General features: G+C 55.5%; 1 protein-coding gene across 1 annotated transcript; it reads right to left on the bottom strand.

The window, feature by feature from the left end:
* Nucleotides 1-7,159: 7,159 nt before the first annotated feature.
* FGF8 (fibroblast growth factor 8) lies at nucleotides 7,160-15,322 on the bottom strand (the record flags this gene model as incomplete). Its single annotated transcript, XM_084265181.1, has 5 exons — nucleotides 7,160-7,447; nucleotides 8,484-8,590; nucleotides 12,806-12,986; nucleotides 15,137-15,173; nucleotides 15,291-15,322. 5 exons carry the CDS (start codon nucleotides 15,320-15,322, stop codon nucleotides 7,160-7,162), a joined length of 645 nt encoding a protein of 214 aa, XP_084121307.1.
* Between the last annotated feature and the right edge of the window lie 8,313 nt (nucleotides 15,323-23,635).

Here is a 23,635-nt window from a genome sequence, read left to right as displayed (position 1 = left end):
AGTGTGAGTGGTTGCTTTACCAACAGTGGTGGCTGCCTACTGAGAGTGCAGTGTGGTGGCAGCACTGGCCCACCAGCTGCCAGTTCATCCTAACCCCAGCGACCCATGCTTCAATCAAAACAGGCAGAACAGTCCTGGCCATCACCTTGCCTGCTCTACTGGTGTGGGCAGCTCCAGTGTTTGTCTGAGCCAGATGCATTCACAAAGTCTTGGCTTTAATGGCACTTTGTGAGGCAGGTTGGCTCCTCTGCACAGCCCCAACTGTTGAGAAATCAATCATTACCAACAGTTAACTGTTTGATGGTTAACAGCCTGAACCGAAGCCAAACTGGTTGTTAATTGGGCTAACAACTGATTTCAAGGGGTTGTTTTGCAGGGCCCAACACTCCCAGCAATTGACTTGGAGTTGTAACTAGCAGCCAGGCAGCAATTAGCAGAGCCCAGGGAAATTCGCAGGCCATTACCAAAGGGCCGGCTCCCAGCTGGGCAGCTGCTTCTCACGGGCGATGAGGAGCACAGCCACGTCCCAGGCCTGAGCACACAAGGACAGCCAGTGCACAACGTCCCATTTCACATCTGAGCAGCCAAATTTTTCCCCTCAGTGTACATCCTGGGCTTCATCACCCAGCATTTCAGATACTCCAGCAGCATTTTTGGCCGAGGTGGGTGGGGAGGTGTTGCAATTGGACTTTTTCTCATGTTTACAATGAACTTCCACAGGGACACCTTCCAGCCCTCCTTCAAATCTGTTTTCCAGGACCATTCTTTGCTGTGATAGTGACTAAACCCATGAGAGCGATTAGGTCTGTTGTGTTGGCTTGTGCCACCTGCTACAGCCGACCATAAAAACCAGCACGTCTTTGGAGCAAGGGCTACCATTTACTCTGTGAGTAGCTCCTAAGAGCTCCAGCCACCAGGATGTGCTCTTACAGCAAAAAGAGTTGGTAAAATAATCCCAGCAAGGGAGAAACTAAACTTCTCTTTCTGCTATCAAAGCTTTAAGAAGCAAAGTATATAAAAAATTAAGAGTCTGCTGGCCATATTGGCAGGAGAGGCCACCCCAGAAAGCAGGGAACCTTTGCAGTGCCATGACTGTGGCTGAAAGGGGTTACTCCACAGCTGAACAGAGGACTCAAATGGGAGCAGGGACACAGATCAGGCACCACTGAACTGGGGAGGCTCTGACAGCCTTCAACATCCCATTTCCAGTCCACAACTGGCAACACAAGCTTAGCAAAGATGTAATACCTGGGCACTAATGGAGCAGTTCTCCCCACCACCACCAAGACTCCTCTAACCTCTGAGGTAGGACTTTGCAACCACAGATTGCACTTTGGTCATCACATCTGATATCCCGGAGGGACCTGCAGCTACAGCCACTCTAAACATTTGGGAGATGCTGTAAATCACATGAAGCCAAACAGCATCCCACCTGGTCCCAGAGCAGCGCATCTAAAGCACGTTTCAGTACAGACAGCCTAGGGCATAACTGGGTAATCTGGAGGAAGGGCTGTAAACTTCAACCCATCCACACAGAAGCTCTCTCTCATCCTCTGACACAGGACCAGTGGGTCAGCCAGCAGCTTTGCTAGAGCCCAGCACCACCTTCATGCTGACTCTGCCCCAGAAAGGCTACAGGTTCCCATGAACTGAGTTCCAAACATCTCTCCAACAGCTCCCCGGTACACCAAGCCACAGATGTCATGTGTCCCCAGGTTCACAGGTTATCACATTAAAGGACACAAAATTCACCTTCCCAGTCCAGGAAAAGGGTAAACAGAAAACTTGGCCATCAAAGGTCTTCTGCAGCAAAGCCACAGCAGCTACTCCAAACTGCTTACCCCAGGCCTGGAAGGCAGCCTACAGCCCCAAAGCAGGACATGGCTGCGGGTCCTTGCAACCTTGCCCTGAAGGAGATTTCCAGGAGAAAAGCTGGAGGTGGCCCTATTTTTAGGGGAGAGCTGTTAGTGCTGTAGGCATGCATGGGGAGGGGGCAGAGACACTGCAGCTGGGAAGGGGGTGGTAATGAGCAGCAGATGTGTAGGTGCTTGGAGCATCCCAGGTGCTACAGAAGTGCTAAGTGTCATTATCTTGGCCAGGAAACAGGCTGCTCCTTCTCCAGGGTCTGGAGCTGACTGTTCCCCATCAGGCCCAGGAAAACAGGAGCCAACACAGAGGTGCCTTTGGCTGCAGCCCCGCTGGGGACACTGTGGTCACAGAGGCTGTGCAGAAAGGAGAGGAGCACAGAGAGACTAGGGATCAACAGGAGAGTTGTGTCTGGTCTGTATGCAGCCAAGACTTTGCATGCTGTCACAGCGTGATGCAGTCCCTCAACACGTGCGTTTCAGCAGTAGTGTGAAAAGATGTTTCCTGAGGTGGGACTTGTTTTGCAGCCACACTGCCCAAAGTTACCCATCTCATGAGCTCCTGGACCTGGAGATTCACTCCCTTGGGAAAACACAGAGCTCAGTTCTGCAACATCCTGCATCTCCCTTCAGGATGCTCCTGAAGCACTTGGGTCCATGGATGGGGTTTGCTGGTACCATGCAGTGTGTGGGGCAGTGCTGAGCCCTCCCCGCTGGTCTGATGTGGCCCAGTGACAAGCCAGTTTGATTTGGAGTGGCTATGTGAAAGCAGAAATACAGGATCCCCCACAGAGCCCCTGAGCATCCCTGTTTCTGGCTATAAACCCCCTTCCAAGGAGGGGTCTTTAGAGAGTGGGGCAGAGATGATCCACTAGCCTGGGCCATCCCCCGCCCCCTCCCTGAGAGGAATTGCTCTCACACAAATGAAATGTGTGTAATTAATGGGCAGGGGGCTGGACAGGTCTGAGATGAAAGCGTTTCCTGGACTTGTCCTTCATTTGCATGGTATCAGAAGCTGTTCAGAAGGTGTGACTTTTCCCACAGGGAGCCCTCAACTCGGTGGCACAATAAAGCCAGGACTTCTTACCCAGAATTAATTAAAGGAGGGGGAGGGGGATGGCAGGGAGATGTTTGAAAGCTGAGCCTGATGCAATAAACAAACACCCCAGTCCCTCTTCCCAAGCAGGGGCATGCTGAAGGAGGTGTCGGTGAGCCCCAATGCTGCCAGAGCATCATGCAGCCCACCCAGCTTAGTGGGCACCCTTCCCCAAGCAGACCTTGAGGAAAAGTTGTCATGGGTTGTCTTGCAATGAAGACCAAGTGTTTGTAAAGTGAGACAGAGGATGGAAGTGGAGGCAGCATGTGCTGAAAGGTCTGGGGCTTGTTGGATCGAGCCCTGATGCAGCCCCACGTTTACTTCTCACCCCTCATTGGGTGTCAGGACCAGCCAAGCTTCCCAGATTCATCTCACAAGTCAGACTGCACCACACGTCACTCAGCTCCAGCCTTGTCACTGTGCCTGGACAGCATCATGCAGCAAAGTCCCACATGGGCAGGGACACACATGTACCACTGCCTGGAGCTCAGGACAGGGCAGTCATCCCTGCACCAACAGCCAGGATAGGACAAGGCCTGTCCTGCTTCATCTGCCACCTCCCTCTCACCAGCCAGTAGCAGTGAGGGGACCACAGGGTGACTCTGGGAGTGGTGGTGCTAGTGGCATATCCCCCTCACAGGGACTTTCCTAGCATGGAGCAGGGGTTTCCACCCCAAACACCCATGCTAACACCATGAGTTGATGGATGTGAACACCCAGCTCCAAAACTGATCATCTCCAGCACTCTCCTGGGTCCAACCTCAGCTCAGTGTCCCACAGTCCCCAGGGCATTTGGGTGGCTGTGATTCTCAAGCTTGGTCTACACACCCAACGATGATGGAGGAGGGAAAATTCCCAGATTCTTGGGCAGATGGTTGACACTGTGTGTTCAACCAGATGGGGTTTCTGCATTCCTGAAGGAGCAACAGGTACCACCAGGGACTGTCTTCCTCTCCCTGCATGGGTGGTGGGAGCCACCAGCCTTGGAGATCCACACACTCAGGACCCTGCAGGTCCAGATCATTGGGAATAATGCAAGCTGCTCCAGCCAGGCCAGGCACCAAGCAGTATCAGTGCAGAGACAGGGTATGAGGAGCCATTAATTAATTCACTTACTTATTAACTAACTAGTAGTGGGCTCTTTAATCTTCCAAGCAAAAGCAAAACAACGATGGAAGCTGAAGCTGGAGAAATTCTAGCAATAAACAAAGCCCCAAGTTGTAGTGCTCCTAGGCAGCATGGCCACCCAAGAGCCCTTTATTGAAAAGGGCCTAATTAACCACAGACCAAGCGAGCTGGGAAAGCAGCAGGCTCTTTCTCAGGAGACAGGCCTGGGCACCTTTCACAGAGACAGGCTGCAGCAGAGAAGATGGCAGGGGCTGGGGATGGTGTGTAGTACAGGGCTGTGCAAGGACACAGGGGTGTCCATCCCTGTATCAAGCCCCTAGGGTGCTGGGTGCCCCCTGCTCAGCCCTCAGCAGCACCCCGGAATAGCAGGCTTGGGGGAGCAGCCTTACTGGAGGCTGAGCATCCATGCTATACCCTTAACTGCTGTCCAGTCCTTGGGGGCAGAAAACAAGGGAGGAGACCTCTGCTCACCTCCATGGAGCCAGTCCTGTTCCTCTGCTACCCTTACCTGGAGCAACAACCAAGCACCAATTCACTCAGGTTCACAAAGCCATTAGGAAAAGCAATTAGCCAAATTAATGAAAGAAAAGCACCCATTAAGGACTATCAAACACCATCTCTGCCTGGGGAAAGGCCAGGAGCCATTCACTTTTAGCTCCTGTAGCCTGGAAACCACAACAGGGGCTTGTTGCCTCAGGTTCTGCTTCTGTAGTCCTTGGGTCCCTTCTGGGACAGTTGGGCAAACGCTACCAGCACTGTCCTGCAGCCCAAGAATCATCTGCAACCTGTGACACAGCAGTGATGCTCAGACATAGAGCATGGCCAAGCACTCAGCCCCTGGGTTTCCCTCTTGAAATTAATAGCAGGTATTGACAGCTTAGCCCAGCATGCAGCATCAGCCAGGGGATGGCTCATCCTCCACCCCATAGGTACACAACACCCTAAACACTAAGCGATGCCTCAGGGAGCCCATGAGGATGACAGCACCAGCGGAGCTGCCACCAACTATGGCCAGACTCTCACCTTGCTGGGCTGCTCCATTTCTGTAATTTTTTTTAAACATATTTAACAATTTGATTCTTCCATCTTTCCATATCCAAGAGAACTCCATATCCAAATCCTCCATCAGCTCCTGGGAGTGAGACCAAATACCTTGACAGGGCAGAGTACCCACCAAAGGAGGGGACCCAACAGCCTGTTTTGCACAGACACCAAGAGACCAGTATCTCTCCTCTAGACCAGAGGGGAGCAGATACTGGTTTCATTTCTTGGAAAGCCTCATCCCAACCTGAAATCAGGGGTCAAAGCCCCATTGCACTACATTCCCCATCCAGCCTGCACCCAAAGTGCAAGGAGGTAACATCTTCCCATTAAACCTGGAATTTGGAGCAAGGAATACCATGATTTCCACAAAACTCATGAATCCAGGATCTCAGGGGAAGATCTTCCTTCCTACATATGCTTCCTGGGGAGGGGACTCACCAAGCAGTAGCCTCACCCCTATCCTGCACCTCTCCAACCTGCCTCTCCAGCCCCAGCCCTTCCCTGGAAAGCATCAAGCTCAATTAGACTAATACAGGTTTTTTAATGCACATATTAAATAAATATTTCAATCATTTAATATTCAATTTGTACACAACCAAAACAAAACAAATCCTTGAGGAAACAAAAACCAAACAATCAAAAAAGGATTGGATGAAAAGTCACCCCTGGTTCTGGCTCCTATCCAGTGTCTTTGTTTGCCCTCCCCATGAAGAATAATTGCTTTAACCCTTTGGAGAGAGTCGCAGTCCCAGGGCAGCATGTACAGAGCAGGGCTGGCTGGGGATGTTCACTCAAGGAGATTTCATGTTTCCCACGTGGTTTTGTTTTTCTAAATAGAAAATTTGGCTTCTTTTGAAAGACAACATCTCCTCTCCTAGGAGGACAAGAACAGCAGTATTGCTTATCAAAGGGCAAACCTGGAGGAGATAGCTGACAACAGAAGTGTCAGCAACCAACGGAGTATTACAACAAAACCAGCCCAAAATGGCTCCACAGCAATTTGTAAACTGTTTTTTAATTTCATGGATGAAAACTTCCATCTGATAAAAAAATATAAACAGAAAAAAAAATATCAATTTTTGGTGAAGAGTTCACATTTTCCACATGGAAAAACAAAACAAAACAGTTACCAGCCCGCTCCTCAGCAGCTGTCACAAACTGCCTCACCTTAGTAGCTTAAAAAACCCAAATGCCAGAGATGCTCTTGTGGGTAAGAGGTACCAAGTCAGTTCAGGACTTTCTCTGGGGCGTCCATTGCCCCTGTCCCCTCCTGAGGAAAAAACTTGAGAGTTGGGAAGCCGGCCCTGTTTTCCAAAGGATGCAAGTGGCTTCCAGCAACCCCTTGCTCAGCCGAAGAAGTAGACACATCCAAGGAAGGAAAGCATCCAGCAGTCCTCACCCCGGGCTTCGCAGCCAGCATCTGCAGCCAGCGGTGCCCACGCATCACCCAGGCTACAGAACCCACCCGGGAGACCTCAGGCCACCTCTGAAATAATTCCCCTTCCCATAACTGTTTTCTGATCTCTCCATCTTCTCCAGTAAGCATTAATTCAGTTCATTTAAGTAGCACATCACTCCCAGATTTGGATTTCCATTTCCTTTTGCTTGCTTTACACGGTGATTATTTTTTTTTATCTCTTTTACCCCTAGAGCTAGGAAAAAAAAAAATATTACAAAATAAAACACGACCCCAAACAGACTAGAACATTTCTAAGCGAAGGGCTCTTCCCCCTTCACCAGTCTTTGAACATTTCATTCCTTTTAAAGTTGGAGTACAAAAATAGAGCCTCTCTCTTCTTTTTCTTTCTTTTTTTTTTTTTTTTGTAAAACCCGAACCCCCCCCACCCCCCAAAATTATCAACAGCTAGAGCAGGTCCTTTATTTTTTTTAACCTCCCCCCTCCCTATTGTGTTTTTTTGTTGTTGTTGTTTAATACCCATATGGGAAAGTCTCTACATATAGTCCACCAAGCTCAGAGGAGAGGCCTCCGGGAGAGGTGCAGGCAGGGCAGGCAGAGACGGGCACATCACGGGGCCACCCTGGAGCTGGAGTTTCTAGTCCTTTTACTTCTCCGGTTGAAAGGGTAGTTGAGGAACTCAAAGCGTCTGTGGGGCTCGGTGGTCTGGTGGCCCTTGGGAAGCCTCTTCATGAAGTGTACCTCGCGCTGGTGCTGCCGGGTCTTGGAGCCCTTGCGCGGGCGGCCCTTGCGGGTGAAAGCCATGTACCAGCCCTCGTACTTGGCGTTCTGCAGCGCCGTGTAGTTGTTCTCCAGGACGATCTCTGTGAAGACGCAGTCCTTGCCTTTGCCGTTGCTCTGAGAAGGGGACAGAGAAGGGATTTAAGCAACGGGCATTTTGTCAGAGGGCCCCTTCTCACTACCCTGATCTAGACAAGCTAGTGGGACAACAGGGCTGGGATCTTTGCGGGCAGCCAAGGGATTATTTTTCCCACCTCTTCTCCCACGCGTCCAAATTGCCCAAAATCTGATTTTCACTGTGGTGGGCAGATGCTGTTCATTGTGCCTCACATCCCCAGTGGGATGCCAACGCTAGGCTGCAAGACCCGACAATGCTTGTCCCAGCTTTCACTGCATCACAAGGAGATTTTTGCCAGCTTCCATCCTGCCCCATCTGCGCCAGGGCTAGACTTGCCAGCCAGCATCACAACTGGGAAACTATCTCAGCAGCGATTCACTCACCCATCCTCTTAGGTGTTTAATATAGGAGGGGCATCAAGGGGACAAAGAGGTGACACAAGGTCCATGGGGTTGATGTTCATGGATGCAGATGGCGGGGAGCACAGGGGTAGCTCCCCATTACAGGCAACAGCAAGACAAGGGGGGGAACCTGAATTGGCCAGCCCCAGGGAGAGAGCTGCCACAGAAAACCATCCCAGACAATCCCTATCCCAGCGGGATTTTGCACATCCAGTCCCCTCTGCCCCTGGGGAGGGAGCTTGGAGGCTCGGAGGGAGCGTGACTAACCAGCGCTCAGCGGGGCAGCCTTGGGGCCAGCCCCACGGAGCATCTTAACATTCCTGGCACTTGTACCATGTAATCGGGGAGAATAGCCCAGCAATCCGCCTATTTGTTTGGGGAGATACAAGGAATGCGCCCCACACGGCACCCGCCCACCTCTCCTGCTCTCCCTCTTCCCTCCTGGGATGGCTCGTTCCCCTTCCATCCCAAGGGTGTGCTGGCTGAGCCCCTGGTACCCCCATCCCACCTCCCCATCCCCACAGATGGGATGGGCTCTGTGTCAGGTAAGATCTCCTCTCCCACCAAGCCCCTGCGAACATCTACAATGCACCCCTTGTTATCCTGCCCCGTGCCCTTGAGCCCAGCACCCTACCTTGCCAATCAGCTTCCCCTTCTTGTTCATGCAGATGTAGAACCCTGTCGCTGCCCCCTTGATGCGTACACGGCTCCCAAAGGTGTCCGTCTCCACAATGAGCTTGGCTGGGGAAAGCAGCAGGAGGAAAGACAGAGAGAGGTTAGAGGAGATCTGGGATGAAGCCAGACCAGGAATGGAGCCCTCAGCAACACCTGGCACTGAGCACAGTGGGCACACGCAGGGCAGGGAGCTGCTGGGCTGGAGAGCGCCCTAAAATCGGGGCACAAGATCAAGAGTCAGTCCCAGTCCCTCTTCCCTGTGTCCCTGCACGGCCTCAGTTGGAGGGGCAGTGGCCGTGCCTTGCCCAGCTCCATGGGGCTCAGCGGTTCAGGTGCCAAAGGGACGTCCCAGAAGGGAGGCTGGGCAGTGAGCAGGGCTGTGGAGAACAAGCCAGCTCCCTGCGAACAAGGCAGGTCTGGGCGAGCCTGCCGGCAGGCACCCTCTGGAAGCACACAGCATGCTGCCAGCTGTCCCCAGCCCAGGGGACATCACTCCACGCCTCTCCACCGGGCCTGGGCTGCAGGAGGAGCAGTGACTTTGCAGCTGGCAAGGGAGGCGTGAAGGGTATGGCCATCCTTTTAATGCCTTTCACCTTTGCACGAGTCGAGAGGGCGTATTGATTTGGTCTCAGTTTTTTAATGGAGGTATCGATCGACTTCCGAAGGAGCTATGCAAATCACCGGGTCGATGGGCTGCCTATAAATAGACCTGTCACCTTCCCTCCCAGCCTCTGCCCTGGGAACCTGAGCCCAAAGACCATCCATCCCCTGGGAAGGGGGAGGATGGGGACAGGATATCCTTAGTCCCAACACTGCAGCTGCTGTCCCCAGAGCCAGCTTCCCTCCCCAGGGCAAGCCGGCGCAGGAACAGTGGCTACCTGTTTGCCCCTCAGAAGAGCTGTGCCAAGCACCAAATATTTCCCCATGGGGCTGAAACAGTCAGATTGTCCCATGTCACTACCATCACCTCTTGCCCAACATCAGCCCCTAGTGACATAAGCACAATTTGGCAAGGTAATTAGAGCACAGCCCTCAAAGTCTATAGCCTTATTGTGAAAATAAGCCCATTGTTGCCTTATTCCTCCTCTCCAACCTCTGTACAGAGTCTGTTTGTGTCCTCAGGACTGTGGCCCACCCCAGCTCCCTTATCGCTACACCCCAGGATGCTCAGACACCAGCGAGCCCCAGCAGCATCAATGCCCAGCAAGGGCAGCAACGTGGCTCTGGAATGGGTGGCTTTGCAGGAGGATGCTTTTGAATGGCAAAAGGAGGCTGTGGGCACAAGCAAAAGCTAAAATGAGCCTAAACCACACTCCGGGCTAGAAGCAAACTGCTGTCACTGTCTCTGTGATGCCCCGATCTGCATCCCTTGCATCACAGGTACTGCTGAGGTCAATGGCACTGAGGGTGGGGACAACGAGCAGCCAGTGCAGGCAGCAGCAGAATTGAGCAATGGAAAGAGCATCCCAAAACTTGCTAGTGCCTGGAAAGCTGTGGTCCATGCTCATAGAGGAAACCCACCCTACACCTCATCCTGCAAATGTCACTCTGCAGTGTCTCTTGTCCCCAAACTGCCCTGTGCCCACAGCCCATCTGCCAGGCAGAGACCAGACTCAGACCCAAGAAATGTGGCAAGAGCTGAGTCCATGCTGTGCTACCCCTGTATGAACATCCAGCACCTGGCACAGACCCAGAATCCCCAAAATTAGCCACAGTGCTCTGCAAATGATGCACTGAAAGAGGGACCCCCTATTTATCCATATTGGGGAAGGGGGAGGAATTGATCTCAGAGGCAGTAAAAGGTTTGAGGAGAATTGATTTTTCTCTCAGAGATAGAAAGAGCAGGGAGGGAGGGATGGACTCAGGAGGGAGGGAGGGAACAGGGAGGCCTCGGCCCCAGCTAGCACAAAACCCGCTTTAAAGATGCACATTTCTTCTCTTTTGGCTTTTTTTTCCCCCTCCAAAGGGCAGCCATGATTTACGGCCACCAGCCGGGTTTGCTGCCCCGCACGAGCCCAGCCAGCGCACGGCTCTGGCCCCACCAGCCGCCGAGGATGAGGACGGCCTGTCCCGAAGGACCTGCACCCCCAGGCCCATGCAGGAGACCCCCTCAAACCCCAGCCTCACCCAACCAAAGACCCTGAGCACAGACAAAACCAACAAGTTGTCAGGGAGCTGCAGCAGCACCCCGGCCACTGGCAGGAGTCAGTCCCGGGGACAGGCAGTGCGGCTTTGCTGGGTGGCAGGCACGGCCCGGGAGGGCCGAGTCGGGCTGCACAGGCCGAGTCGGGCTGCACAGGCCGAGGCCACCCGCCCACCCGCCGCCTTCCCTTAGAATTAAAAAAAGTCAATCAAATATTGACAATTAAGACAGATAACTGAAAACACCGGGCTCGATGTTAAGTCGGTTGTAAAAACGTCAGCTTGGGGAAAAGGGGTCATCTGCAAAAATAAATCAACCCCCTTTACACGCCCACCCCCAAAAAATGAGATAAAGTAAAGCAGAAGGGCGGGCTTGGGGAGGGGGGCTCTTTTCTTTAAGAAGTGGATTTCTGAACGTTTTGGGGGAGTTCTTTTTTTCACCCTTTTTTGAGGAGGGGGAAGCCCAGCGTTCTCAACTCTATTCTTTCACTTAAGTGACAGATTTATCCCGGTAAAATTATGTTTCATGCTCAAACTTTGAAGGGAAAGTGGCTACGTAAATGCTGAAAAAATGCAGCGAGACACACTTGATCCCCCAACTGGACTGCGAAGAGGAGAAAGTATTCAGGAAATGTTAAAAAAGGTGAAAGTAAGAAGCGTTTTAATAGTTCTTCCAGACATGGGGGCCTCCCTAGAGATTCATATAGAACAATCCTGAACCTCTATTTTAACATTTACAGACTTGCAACTCTTTTAAAACTTTACATCTGAAAAACTGCTTGTTCTCTTTCTGGTTTAGATCAGTCTTCATTTTCCTCCTTAGCCCTTCAAATGCTTAACCTTCTTTTTATTACATTTATTAGAGTTTTTTGAGCCACCACCAGTCCCCTCCTCCTGGCCTTATTTAAACCTGGTCGTTATTTAAATGTGCACTAACCACTTTTTAAAATCCAGGCATTACAGGTCTAAAGCAAGACGGGATTTTTAGCTTGGGAAATTAGCTAATACCCTTTCAAGCCAGGGCTGCTCCAGGGTGGGAATAATTCATTTGCAAGATTAACACTGGATGTGTGGAACGGCACACAGAAGGAATCGGTGCTGCACTCACACTGCACACGTCCAGCACGAGGTTTGCAGCTGAAGCAGAAGAAACAAACCCATATACAGAAGGAGAAGGAAGAAAATTGTTCCTACTCATCCCCCTAAGAAAAAAAAGGAAACTGCAGCTAATACCAAAGAAAAACAGTTGTGATTCCTGCATATGAGATACAGGGATACAGGCACTGCCCCAATACAGGCACAGGATCAGGCCTCCTGCAGCCGGCTCTGGGGCTTGCTGGTCCCCTGACTCCTGCGTGGTGTTTGACCATCCCAAAGTGTCCTTAGCACACACAGTCAAAGTATTTGGGCTGCACATATCGCCAGTGGAGGGATCAGTGCCTCCTGACTCAAAGGGGGGGGGGTGTGCCAGAGGTTTTGAGGAGGGGGTTCCAGGGTTGGCACGATAGTAGAGGTGCCATGGCGTAGCTGAGGCTCTCGCACCTGCAGAATCCCCATGCTTTGTCTCTGGAGATGCTGCAGCATCTTCATCTGCAGCCACCTGCCTCACTCGCCCTCCGCTTGGGTTTTGTTTTAGGACAGAAGGGACAGGGTGAGCTTTGGGAAAATGCTATTTCAGACAGTTTTAGTTCAGGGAGGGGTTCCAAAGCAGCCATTGCTCTTTTGTCATCCCCTCACCCCACTCCCCACACACCTTTTCTCTTCCAACTTTCTATTTCTTTTCTGAAAGGAAAGAAATTCCTGGCCCTGCAAAAGACCTGGGCTGAAACTGCTGGTGCAGCTCAGCACACCGCAGCCCCAAACCCTCATGGTTAGGTGCAAACCAAGGATGAAAAAGAAAGGGGCAGAGCCCATCCTGGAGGCACAGATCCTCTCCCTTGGCACGGGGAACCTGCCCTCACCTTGAATCACAGAGCCGCTGATCGCTGACCCCTATGTTCTCCCTTTACAAGCCCCCGCAAGCCGAACGATTTTAATGATTTCTGGCTAACAAACAGGACGGAAATCATCAATCGCCATGCTGGGCTGAGAACACCTCCCCGGCTCCCCCCTCTGCCCGCCCCCATCGCGCATCCTTACCGTGCACATCCCCATCCTCCGCCATCGCATTGATTTTCTTGTTGTCCAAGATCTGCACATGTTTCCCGCTGGTCCGGCTGTACAGCTGGTAGGTACGGACGAGCCGCCGGCTGAGCTGATCCGTCACCAGGCTCTGCTCCCTCACATGCTGTGTAAAATTAGGTGGGGACTGAACAGTTACCTTTAGGAAATTAAAAAATATACGACACACCATTATAATCTCTACTCCTCAGAGGGGTGAATGGGCTGAGCCGAGATCGACAGCCTCCAGCCGGGCTTTATGGGGAGGCACGGAGCTGGGACCGCAGCGGTAGCTCCCCTGCCAGCAAAGCCTCCCCAGGAGAAGGAGCACTGAACTCCGGGATGCAGGGAACAGAGCCTGTTAGAGATCTGTGCCCGCTCCGGACATGCCCTAAGCAGAGGGGTGCAGATGACTTGGGAGCATGACAGGGCTTGGTGACCCCAGAGGCCTCCCCAGGACTTGGTGGGTCCCAGCTCGCACTGGGGTACCTGAGATGGGCATCACGGCAGAGGAAAGCCATGCAGGAAAGCACTGGGTTTCCCCCCCTCCGCTGAGGGACTGGCACATCCATCCCACACCTCTCTTGCCTCTGCTTGAGCATACTACTGCTCTGACAGCCCCAGACACATACCCCAGCTGCCACACCACCACTTTCAACAGCTGCCTTCCCTCCCTCAAGCTTTTTTTTTTTTTTTTGCCCCCGAACACCCCACTCATGGAGCTTTTTAAATACAAGATCCCCGAGAAGATAACGCGACGAGGGATAGGAACGGTAAGAAAACCGTGCCCAGCTCAGGTAACAACCCGAGGACACTAACGCCCTGCCCGTGCAAACACATCCCTCACCCCGCAGCTAGAGGTTTGGTGCCAGCAGAGGGGCTGCCCCCAGCCCCAGCACACCAAACCCACCAGCTCCGGAGCCGCAGCTGAGCCCGTCCCCTCCAGACCCGATGCTGCTGCTGCTGCTCCTGGGCTTTAAATGATTTTCATGAGCAGCCAAACCTGCTCCCGCCCTCAGCTCCAGCTCCGCTAGCTTGCACAGGAGTCTCTTTCCCCCCCCCTTCGTCTCAAATCCCTCTTTTAAGTCTGGAAAGTTTCGCTGCTCCCTGACATTTATAAAGATGTATTCTGAGCAAATGTTAGGAGATAGCTCCTTTCAACATCAGAAGGCTGGGACTACCCCCCGCCACCCCCACGTCAAATGGGAAGATTTCCTCCCATCTTCAACAACAACAGAAAAACCCAATAAAAGCAAAAGCCGCCGCTCTCTCCCAAATCTGGCTTTATAGAGATATCTCCCCTTGACAATGTCATCTCTCTCTCCCTCTGCTTCTGCCTGTGCATGTGTGTTTCCTATAGACGGGTTTTGGATAATGCAGCAGGATTCTCTCCCTGGCTCTGATGAGGGTACCATGTGGAGGAGAGGTCATTAGCCATGCTGCTATTTGGTCTCCATCTCATACTCCAAAATATTACAGCTATGTTTTTATACAACTGCACATTCCCAGCGCTTCATTGCCTTTAGTTTTCAGCTGGAAATTCGATTTTTTTTTTCCAAGATTCCAGGGGAAAAAGGAAAAAAAAAAAAAAGAAAAAAGGAAGGGGGAAAAAAAAAAAGTAGCTTAAAGGGCATTTTAAACAAAGCTTCTGCACCTGTGATCTCAGGGGAAAGGGGGGCTTCGCCCCGCTCGGGAGGCGCATCGCTCCCAGCGCCCGTGCCCGCTGGTATGCGGGTGCTGCTCGGGCTCTGCCCGGGCTGTCCAAGCTATTCCTGACACTTGCGTCTCTGGCCACACACCACAGCGATGCCGAAAGCTGACAATTTTAAGCCGAATCAAAACCTGCCAGTTTTTAGTAAGGTTTTGGGGGTCGCCGCTCCACCTCACACACCACCACCCCCCCCGCCCAATATTAATTCTACTTTACTTTTGGGATGAAACCGTGTAGGAAAACAACCCCGGACAAGGGAAACGGGGGTCTCCACAGTGCCATTTGGAGCCGGGCGATACGGGACCTAAGGCTACTTTAAAATCACGCCGCGGCATTCCTGGAAACCCCGCGCGCTCCCTGCCCGCAGCCCGAGCCCCCTGCACCTTATTTCGCAGCCCGGAGGGGTGCCGGGGGGAGAATGGTGGGGTGGTGGGTGTCCCTCATCAGTCTCAGCTTTTTACAGCTAGGCGACTTTCGTCTCTTGGGTTTTAAACTGTTTCTCCTTCCTTCCTCCCGAGCCCGGGGCGCTCGGCGGCGCCTGCCGGGCACCCCCCCATCCCCGAGGGGCGAACAAAGCCGGGCGGGAAGCGGGCACTTACCTGGGCTTGCAGGCAGAGGACGAACAAGTGCATTAACCTGGGAGGGGGGAGAGAGAAAGCAGGAGAGAGGTGTGAACCGGGGCGGAGGAAGGAGGGAGGGCGGGGGGGAGAGCTGCGGGCCCGGGGCGGGAGGGCCGGGGCTGCCGGTACTCACACGTAGCTGAAAAGCGAGGAGCAGGGGTCCATCGCGGCGCCGGTGCGGGGCCGGGAGCCCGGGGCCCGGCGGCGGTGGGGAGCGCCCGGGGGTGGGGGGGGGGCGCGGCGCGGCGCTGCCTCGGCTCCTCGGCTCCTCTCGCCCTGCCGGCGCGTCCTCGCCCCGAGGAAAGGAGGGCACAAGCGGCTACAGAGTGGAAAGGCCCCCGCTGGCCCGCCCGCCCGCCCAGCCCCCGGGGCGCACGGCCGGCGGCCCCCCGCCGCGGGGAACCCCCCGCCCCGCGGCCCCGCTGCCGCCCCGGGAGGCGGCGAGGCCGGCCCGTAGCCCCGACGGCGGGGGCGGGCGCTGCCGAGGGACGATCGCCGCTGCAAGGGGAAGCCCGGCCGCACCGCCGCTCCCGCTCCCCTCCCCGGCGGTACCTGCCGCGGCAGAGGGAGCGGCGGGCCAGGTGTCGCCGGACTCGGGGCTGGCACTAAGGGCCGGGCTCCGCGGCCAGCCGACGGCGGGACGCCCACCCCGCTTCGTGCCTCAGTTTCCCCATCAGTAAAACGAGGTTTAAGGGCTAGGAAGGAGGCGGGCGTCGGGGCCGCAGTTCCCCGCTGGGGGCTCGCCGCTCCGCGGGCGCGTTGTGGATTGGGACCGGGCGGGCGAGCCCTCCCGGGACGTGCCAGACATTAAAAGGATTACCCGGGAGATGGGGAGGGTCGGAGTTTCGAGCGGGAGCGAGGCTGAGCAAATACCGCAGCCGGAGCGGGGACCTGGCAGCGGGACCCCCCTCCCACCCCACACCCCCCCCCCCGAGCATCCCTGCCGGGCGCTTACCTGGTGGGGCGGGCGGGCACCCTCAGGGTCGGCGGTGCGGGGCCATGGGGCCAGGCGGTGGCGGGACGGGGCTCAGCCCCGCTGCCCGGGCAGGGCCGCCGAGGGTTGCATTGTTCCGGCGAGCCCCGGCGCTCCCGGCCCCGCCACCTGTTGCGCACCGGGGCGGGGGCTGCGGCGGGGCTGCGGCGGGCGGCCCCCGGGGCCGGTACCTGGCCGGGGCCGGCGCCGCCTGCTCGGCGCTGAGTGACAGCTGCTAATTTGCCGACCGTGCCCCGCTGCCGGTCCCTCCGCTCCCCGCGCCCTCCTTTATCTTATCAGAGCCCATAATTACAATTGCTATTTTGTTTCCTCGAATCAGCAATCAGCGCTATCTGCCGCCGCTGGAGAGGCAGCTCCTGTCAGCCGGCCTCTGAGTGACAGAGCAGCGGGCTGCACCGCCGCACACGCACACACGTGCGTGCACAGCCCTCCCGCACACGCAGCACGCACACACGCGTGAGCCCAGGCCCTCCGCACAGGCGTGCAGGCACAGCTCGCACACGCACTCACAGCCTTCCCCACGCAGCCCCCACTCACGCCCCTCACACGCACAGCCCCCCTACACACGTAGTCCTGTACGTGCACGCCGCGCGTGACCCAGCACCCACACGCACAGCCCTCCGCACTCGCCCCTACCCCAAATATACACCCCTCGCATCGCACACACAGGCAGGCACCAGCTGCAGTCAGCGGACATTTGCTCACACGGACCCTGACATCCAGGGTTTTCCCCCTTGCCCCAGCACCCAGCAACCCCAGACACGTGTCCCTACATCTCTCCCCTCCTCAGGCTCTGTTTCACCCCAAAACGCTGTCTACTATCACCTCCAGGGTGCCAGGGCTCTCACCTGGCCTTGCCCAGCATCATCCTTGCTTGGGGGGTGCTGCAGGAGGGCAGGGGAGCCTGGGCACTGCCCCATCCTGGGCTGGTCCCACAGGGCCGAAGGAGAGAAACAGCTCCTGCACCAGTATTGTCAGACCTAGCACAGCACTGAGCAGGCGACTGCCCTGTTCTGGCCAAAATTTCCTGCGAAATCAGCCTCTTGTGCATTTTCCTTCCCTTTTTCCTGACGCAAAAGGCTGGGAGGATGTTTCTGAGGGGGTTTCCTACATGCAGAAAGAAGTCTAGGGCCAAGCCTGTGTTTATCTGGAAGGAGAACCGAGGGCAAAAGTGGGCAAAGATGGGTACCGAAGGTGTACAGCCGAAGCAAGAGAGGGATGTGCCACATCACTGGTGAGGCAGCTCCCTGTATCCACTTTCCCTACGGAAAACCTGGTGAAACCAGAGCAGGCAGCGCTAGATAGCCAGCTCTAAATTCAGACAATCCTTGATTATTATTTTTTTTCATATATAAAAAAATTCCAGGGCTTTAGACACTGCTTCTTTCCCAGGTGCTGCTCTGGCTCACCAGCAGCCATCCCTGCTCTACCGCTGGTGGGCAAAGGTCTGGGCCTCGCGTTACCCTGCACACAGTGTTCATCAGCACCACGTCCAGAGCAGCCCAGGCTGCCTTAAACAGGAGATTTATGGTGTCCTGTACAGGGTCAGAGGCAGCCACAAGCTGACAGCCCCGCGTGCCCCCTGTCCTCCACAAACAGGCTCAAGTGCCAGTCATGGCTATAAAATCAAGCCGGTGCGGGATCACCCAGGGGTGGCCACACTTCACCTGACAGCAGATGACAGACGATGCTCCTGCCAGCCATCATCAGGCCCACAGCCAAAGCCTCTTCAGACCCATCCTACCTCACCTTTGGGCAGAGGAGAGACACAAGCAGGCTGGTGACGGCAGCTGGGGACAGTCGGCATCACGGCTGCCAGGCTCGTCCCACCTCAGCTTATGGCCACGATCTGCTCCTTGCAGGGAAGCTGGCTGCCTGCACAGAGGCATTTCCCTTCTTCCAGTGATGCTTCTCAGCCCACCACTGAGTCACCCATGTTTGCATCAAGAATGGCACACACACACATGCCTTTGGGTTTTAGGTAAAAAACCAAAGCTCTTTGGACAGCCTCTCTTCCTGTGCAAGGCAGCACAAGGGCAATCAGCCTGCCTCTCAGCTCCTTCACAGGCCATCTGAGCTAAGCCCCCTGGTCCATGGGGTGAGGGTCCCCTCCATCCCCAGGCAGCAAGACTAAATGGCTTGTCTAGATCTCCTGCCGAGCAGAGAACCCCCAGCCTGGCGTTCCCAAGACCAGATGGGCCTCAGGCCAAGCTGCTCTGAGGGTGGTGGAGGGTATCCCCTCCCAGCAGAAAAACTTGGGGACCTGCTGTGTCCCCAGTGCTCCAAGCAGCCATCAGGCTGTGATCCATGGAGGAAGCCACAACCATGGTTCGGTCAGGTTCCATCCTGTTGTCCCACTGCTCTGATCTGCAAAACTGGGACCATGTTGAGGCTGGGCAGGCACAGAAGTGTGTTTACCTCAGAGAATAGCTCATGTATTTCATGTTCTTCAGAGGTGTTAAACACAGCAGATGAAACATTGAACACCAGAGGTGTCAGCTGCAGTCCTCTTGCCCCTTTTCCCGTAAAGCTGAGGGTGCCTGGGTGCAGCTGCAGGGCTGTGACACAAAAGTAGGAGCCAAGAAAGGAACCTGGACATGGAGATGGCTGTCCCAGCCTGGCTGGGATCCAGGCTTGCTCTCAGATCTTCTCCACCTCCATCTCCCCTTTGCCCCCACATAGAGCTTCCTGGCAGCCAGGAACCATGGGAGCAGCTCCTGGAGCAACCTCAACTGTAGCCTGGAAGTGAACAGACCAGAGAGGATTTGAGGAGATGGAGGGAGCGGCAGGTGAGGGACTGTGAGTACTTGGGAGGGGGCTGCCCGTGCCACTGTACAACAGAGACCAGAGAGTGTGCAGGGCACACTGCAGGGTTCTCTCCCCATTCCCCCTGTGACCCTCAGCATCCCCCCACCCACCCAGGGCCACCCCAGCACCAGCCCAGCTCTCTCCCAGGATGTCCTGTCGGACATCTGCAGGACACAGCCCAGTATCAGCTCCAGCACTCAAACTACTGCTCAGCATCACCCTTGCCTGGCCCAGTCTGGGTGAGAAGTGGTCCACAGCCACCTCTCTCCTCCTGCAAGGCAAGGGACAGCAGAGCAAGCCCCCTGCTCCCCACAGCAGTCGAAGCAAGCAAGGTGTAGCTGTTACCAGCTCCTCCGTAAGCATCAGCCTAAAACCTCCCCACTAGCACCACTTCTTTCAGAGAAGCATAGCCACAAAAAGCAGCACCAACCACGGCTTTAGGGGCAGCCAGGTCAAAATGGGGTGAGTGGAGACAAGGGGTTCTAGCAAACTGGAAGATCACATCGCAGGAGAAGGCTGGGAGAAGCTGGGGTGAGGGGTAGCCAGCAAAATACTGGCAGGAGGTTTGGCTGCAACATCTCTCTACCAGGGGAAACCTTGAGGTTGAGCAGCAGCCAGGACACTGCTGTCACTTGCGGAGAAGGGCCAACAGGCACAAGTCCCTGCTCCTGCCAGGCTGGGGACATGGACAGGAACACAGCGCTAATCCCAGCTGATGGAGGAGAGCAGCACGTGCAGCAGCACACTGCAGCACTGGGCAGTCCGGAGGGCAGGGAGACCCCCTCTCCGTGGGCACAGAGGGCTCTGCAAGCCTGCGAGGCAGTTGCCTTTGAAAGGGGATGGGCAGTGTAGGCAGTGAGGCAGCTGGCATGGGGTAAGGGTGAGACAAATGTTGGCACACACAAAGATGGGGACACCCGAGCACAGGCAGCGCTGCCTCACACCTGAGCATCCCCCTCCCCTCTAACACCATGCGATGGAGTGCCAACAAGCATGAAACCCAGGAGCTCCTAGCACTTTACAGCCATACCTGGAGGATGCTTGGCCATCAGCCAGCTTTTACCACCCCAGACTAAACACACGGAGGCTTCCCAGCAGAACCAGAGGGGTGCTAGCCTGCTCCACCCTCACCCTTCCCAGCCCTGCAGCCCAGTGCCCCCAGCCCTGCCTGCTGATCCTTCACAAAGGGACCGCAGCATTAATGGGGCGTTTCGGAGGCAACAGCAGCTCCTCCATGGCTGAGCAGTGCAGAGCAGCCCGGGGCGATCCCACCGCTTGCCATTAACCTGCTCCCCCCCCAAAAAGGGAAGGAACTTGACTGAACCCCACCGGGATGTGTTACATGGGAATGACCTTGTCTTTGCTACCCACAGCGCCAAGGCAGCCCCAGGGCAGGCGAGGAGCGGGGAGGGGAGACACAGCCCGCTCACAATTAATTCTCCTCTCTATTCAATTACCAGCAGCAGGGTTGAGGCATGGTTTGTGGGCAGTGGGAACACCAAGCCAGAAGACTACCCCTTGTGTTCTGGGGTTGCAGCCTCCCAGAGCTGTGCCTGCCCCTGTGCAGGACCAACCTGGCTGGCACGGCCCCGTTAGGTCCCTCTTCAGTATCTGCTCTCACAGCTTCCTCGCAGGGAACGGGGCTCCCGCCTCTGCCCTTTGCAGACCATTTCACCACCTCCTGTCCCAGCAGCTTTCTAGAAATGTGGCCTTTGCTTCCATAATTTCAGGCTGTGCCCCTGGAAGTGCCGGTGTCAATATTGGCTCCACCATCCTCCCGTGGCCACGTGCTGACTCCCAGGCAGCGACCGTCCTGGGCATCACGGGAGTCAAAGCCAGGCTCTGGTTTCTGAGGTTTGGATCCACAGGGCTGCCAGCATGGCAGGAACATGCTTGGGTGGCTCAGCATGGGGCAGCTTTACTCCTGGTCCCCAGGCAGAACAGGAGTTCATCCAGGGCAGCCCATAGATGCACAGAGGGATTTTCTGTTGGTGTTTTAAGCATCTGCTGTATGGCTGCATTTGACTCTGATGAGACCAGTGCTATTTTCATCGCTGGCATCCACACCCAGAGCAGGGGGGGAGCTCAGAGCTGAGCCAGTCACCCAGGCAAAGATCTGGCAGGGCTGAGTGAGGCCAGAAGCATTGTGGAGGGCATTGACGGGGAGACACACGCCCAAGCTGCATCCGGCTCCAAGGAGAGAAAACTGGGGTGGCTCTGTGGCCACTCAGCTTGGGAAGGGTTCCACACAGCATCCTGCAGCTGGACTTGAGCTAGGCATGCCAGAAACAAAGCCTGAGGGCTCCCAGCAAGGGCGGTTGATGTGACAGCAGCTCGGGAAGAAGGTGGCATCCCCAGCCCAGCAGGATTCAAACCCAAGGTTTGGCATTTTTTGTGCAGATCCACCCTGCATCTAACAGGGGTCAGTAAGCAAGCAACCTGACCAGGAATGGCCATGACACTTGTGCATGGGAAAGGGGTGACACACATGGACATGTGGAGGAGGATGTGTGTGCTCATGGTATTTAGGTAGCTCCACCTCATTTCTGACCCCACGGCACAGAGCAAACAGCATCTCCAGAATCTGGTCCCAAGACATTCCCAGCTGGCACAGCTTCCCCAGCATCGTAGCCCCAGCCCAAGCAGCAGTACCTTCCTCAGGGTCTTCAACGATACATCATCAGGCAGAGCTGGGAAGGGGGGGAAGTGGGGGTGGCGGTGGTGTCAAAGCCAGGCTGGATGGGAGGGGGCTCCACTGGCCACCCAGGAAGGTGGGAACTGTCACTCAATGCTGGGGGTCACTGTCCTTTCTGTGGGATGGAGTCAGAGGGCTCCTTCAGGGCCATGGGGAGCTCAGATGGAGTTGCACAATGCCAGCCCTTCACTGCCCAGGTCCAGCCTTGGCTGCCAGCCTGCCAGGCTGTCTGATTTGGCTTTGGTTTGAGTCATCTTAGGAAGAGGATTCCTGTGCCCAGCCTGTGGCAGGGGGGGGTTAAGCCTAAAACTAACAGCGGTGGCCGGGGGGGTCTGTCTGTCAGCTGTAACATTACCTTCATTTGTTTGCTTACAGCATCCACCCAAAATGCCCGTGTGTGTCTCCAGGCCCCGTGTCAGTGGCAGCTGAACTGCTGACCCCAGGAGTTTGCAAAACACCAGGGTTATGGCCCCTTTGACATCCCAGCCTAGCAGAGCTGCAGCTTGTCCTGACCCTGGCCCCAGAGAGCCAGCCCCCAGAACACCCCACATGCCCAGCAAGAGCTGGGGGAATATGGGAGGGGGGTGATGTGGCCAGCAAGGGTGAACCCCAAAGAAGCGGCAAGGTGGGCACACTCCTCATGGTACCTGCTGCTCTCTCATGTTGGCTGCAGCCCCTCAGCTCTCTGGCCAGACCCATGTTTGCCCCAAATTCTGCTCACAGTTCCTGTTCCCCTCTCTAACTCTCATGCCCAGGGCCATGTCTGCTCTGTACCACTCTGCACACCTCTGCGTTTTGGGAAGACAGGGAATGTGCAGTCCCAGGCACATCCACAGCCAGGACACAGCCTGCAACTGGCTTTTCCCTGGCACTGACTGGTAGGGAACTTCCACACCATCCTGGTGCATGGCCTTGTGATGCACAAGATGCCCAAGCTCCCACAAACACCATCTCCAGGGTGTGTAGGGATGGGTCAGAGCTTCAGGGAGCCAGCCCAAACATAGAAGCAAGCACCCAGGGGGTTCAGATGGAGTCTGAGAGTTCTCCAATGATTCTGCTCCCGTTTTTTCCACAGATGCCAAAATCCAATCTGCCAAGGTCTCAGCCCTGCTGCTAGACCATGCTGCCTCCTCCCAGCAAGCTGAGCACTGACGGTCTAGTCAGACAGACCTGCCACAGACAAGGTCGCCATCCCCCATGTTAAATTAATCCTTTGCTCTGCCCACCAGCAATAGCTCTTCCCATCCATCCTCCAAAACCTCATGCACTGCAGCTCAGGCTCTTCACGCCTCTGTGAGCCCATGAGGGAGCAGGAGCAGGAGGTATGGAGTAGGTATGAGGTGTCCCATAGCCCCTGTGCAGAGCCATCACCAGCAACGATGCTGTGAAGGCCAAATCCTGTCCATACAACCTGAGCATCTGCCACCAGCGGGGCTGGGAACCGTCCTGCAGTGAAGCAGCTCCTTGGGACAATCCCTCTGGCAGATCCTAAATCCCCTTGGGGCACGGGCCAGCAGCTCTAGGCAGACCCATCCTCCCCAGCTGCCACCAGACCTGGCAAAGACGTGTGTCCAGCGGTGACAGTCCTGCCAGTGTCAGGGACAGCCCAGCCCACGATTAGATTCGCACCTTGGAGGGGTCGAAGGCCAGGGCACCTGTGACCTCCGGGTGTCTCGGCTGCGGCTGTCGAGCACAGGGCTGGTAATGCCGCCCTGACACAAGGCAGGATGCAGGAGGGGACCGTGTGGGACAGCTGTGATGGACCCTCATGGGGCTCTCTACTGCAGCCCAACCACATTCACTCTTAGCACCTGCTTTGTGTGTTTGTGGTTTCAACCGAAGTCATGGCACAGCCTCTGCTCTGACGTCCCCACATGCCCCTCCAGCATGTTCCACTATAAAGCCACTGCTGCAGCAGTGCCACCTTCATGGAAACAGCCCCTTCTTGTGTTCTGGGCAGCACTGTAGAGCTGGGGACACA

This window comes from Gallinula chloropus (assembly GCF_964237585.1).
Source record: "Gallinula chloropus genome assembly, chromosome: 5".
Classification (NCBI taxonomy): domain Eukaryota; kingdom Metazoa; phylum Chordata; class Aves; order Gruiformes; family Rallidae; genus Gallinula; species Gallinula chloropus.
This window is presented reverse-complemented; position numbering and strand designations above follow the sequence as displayed.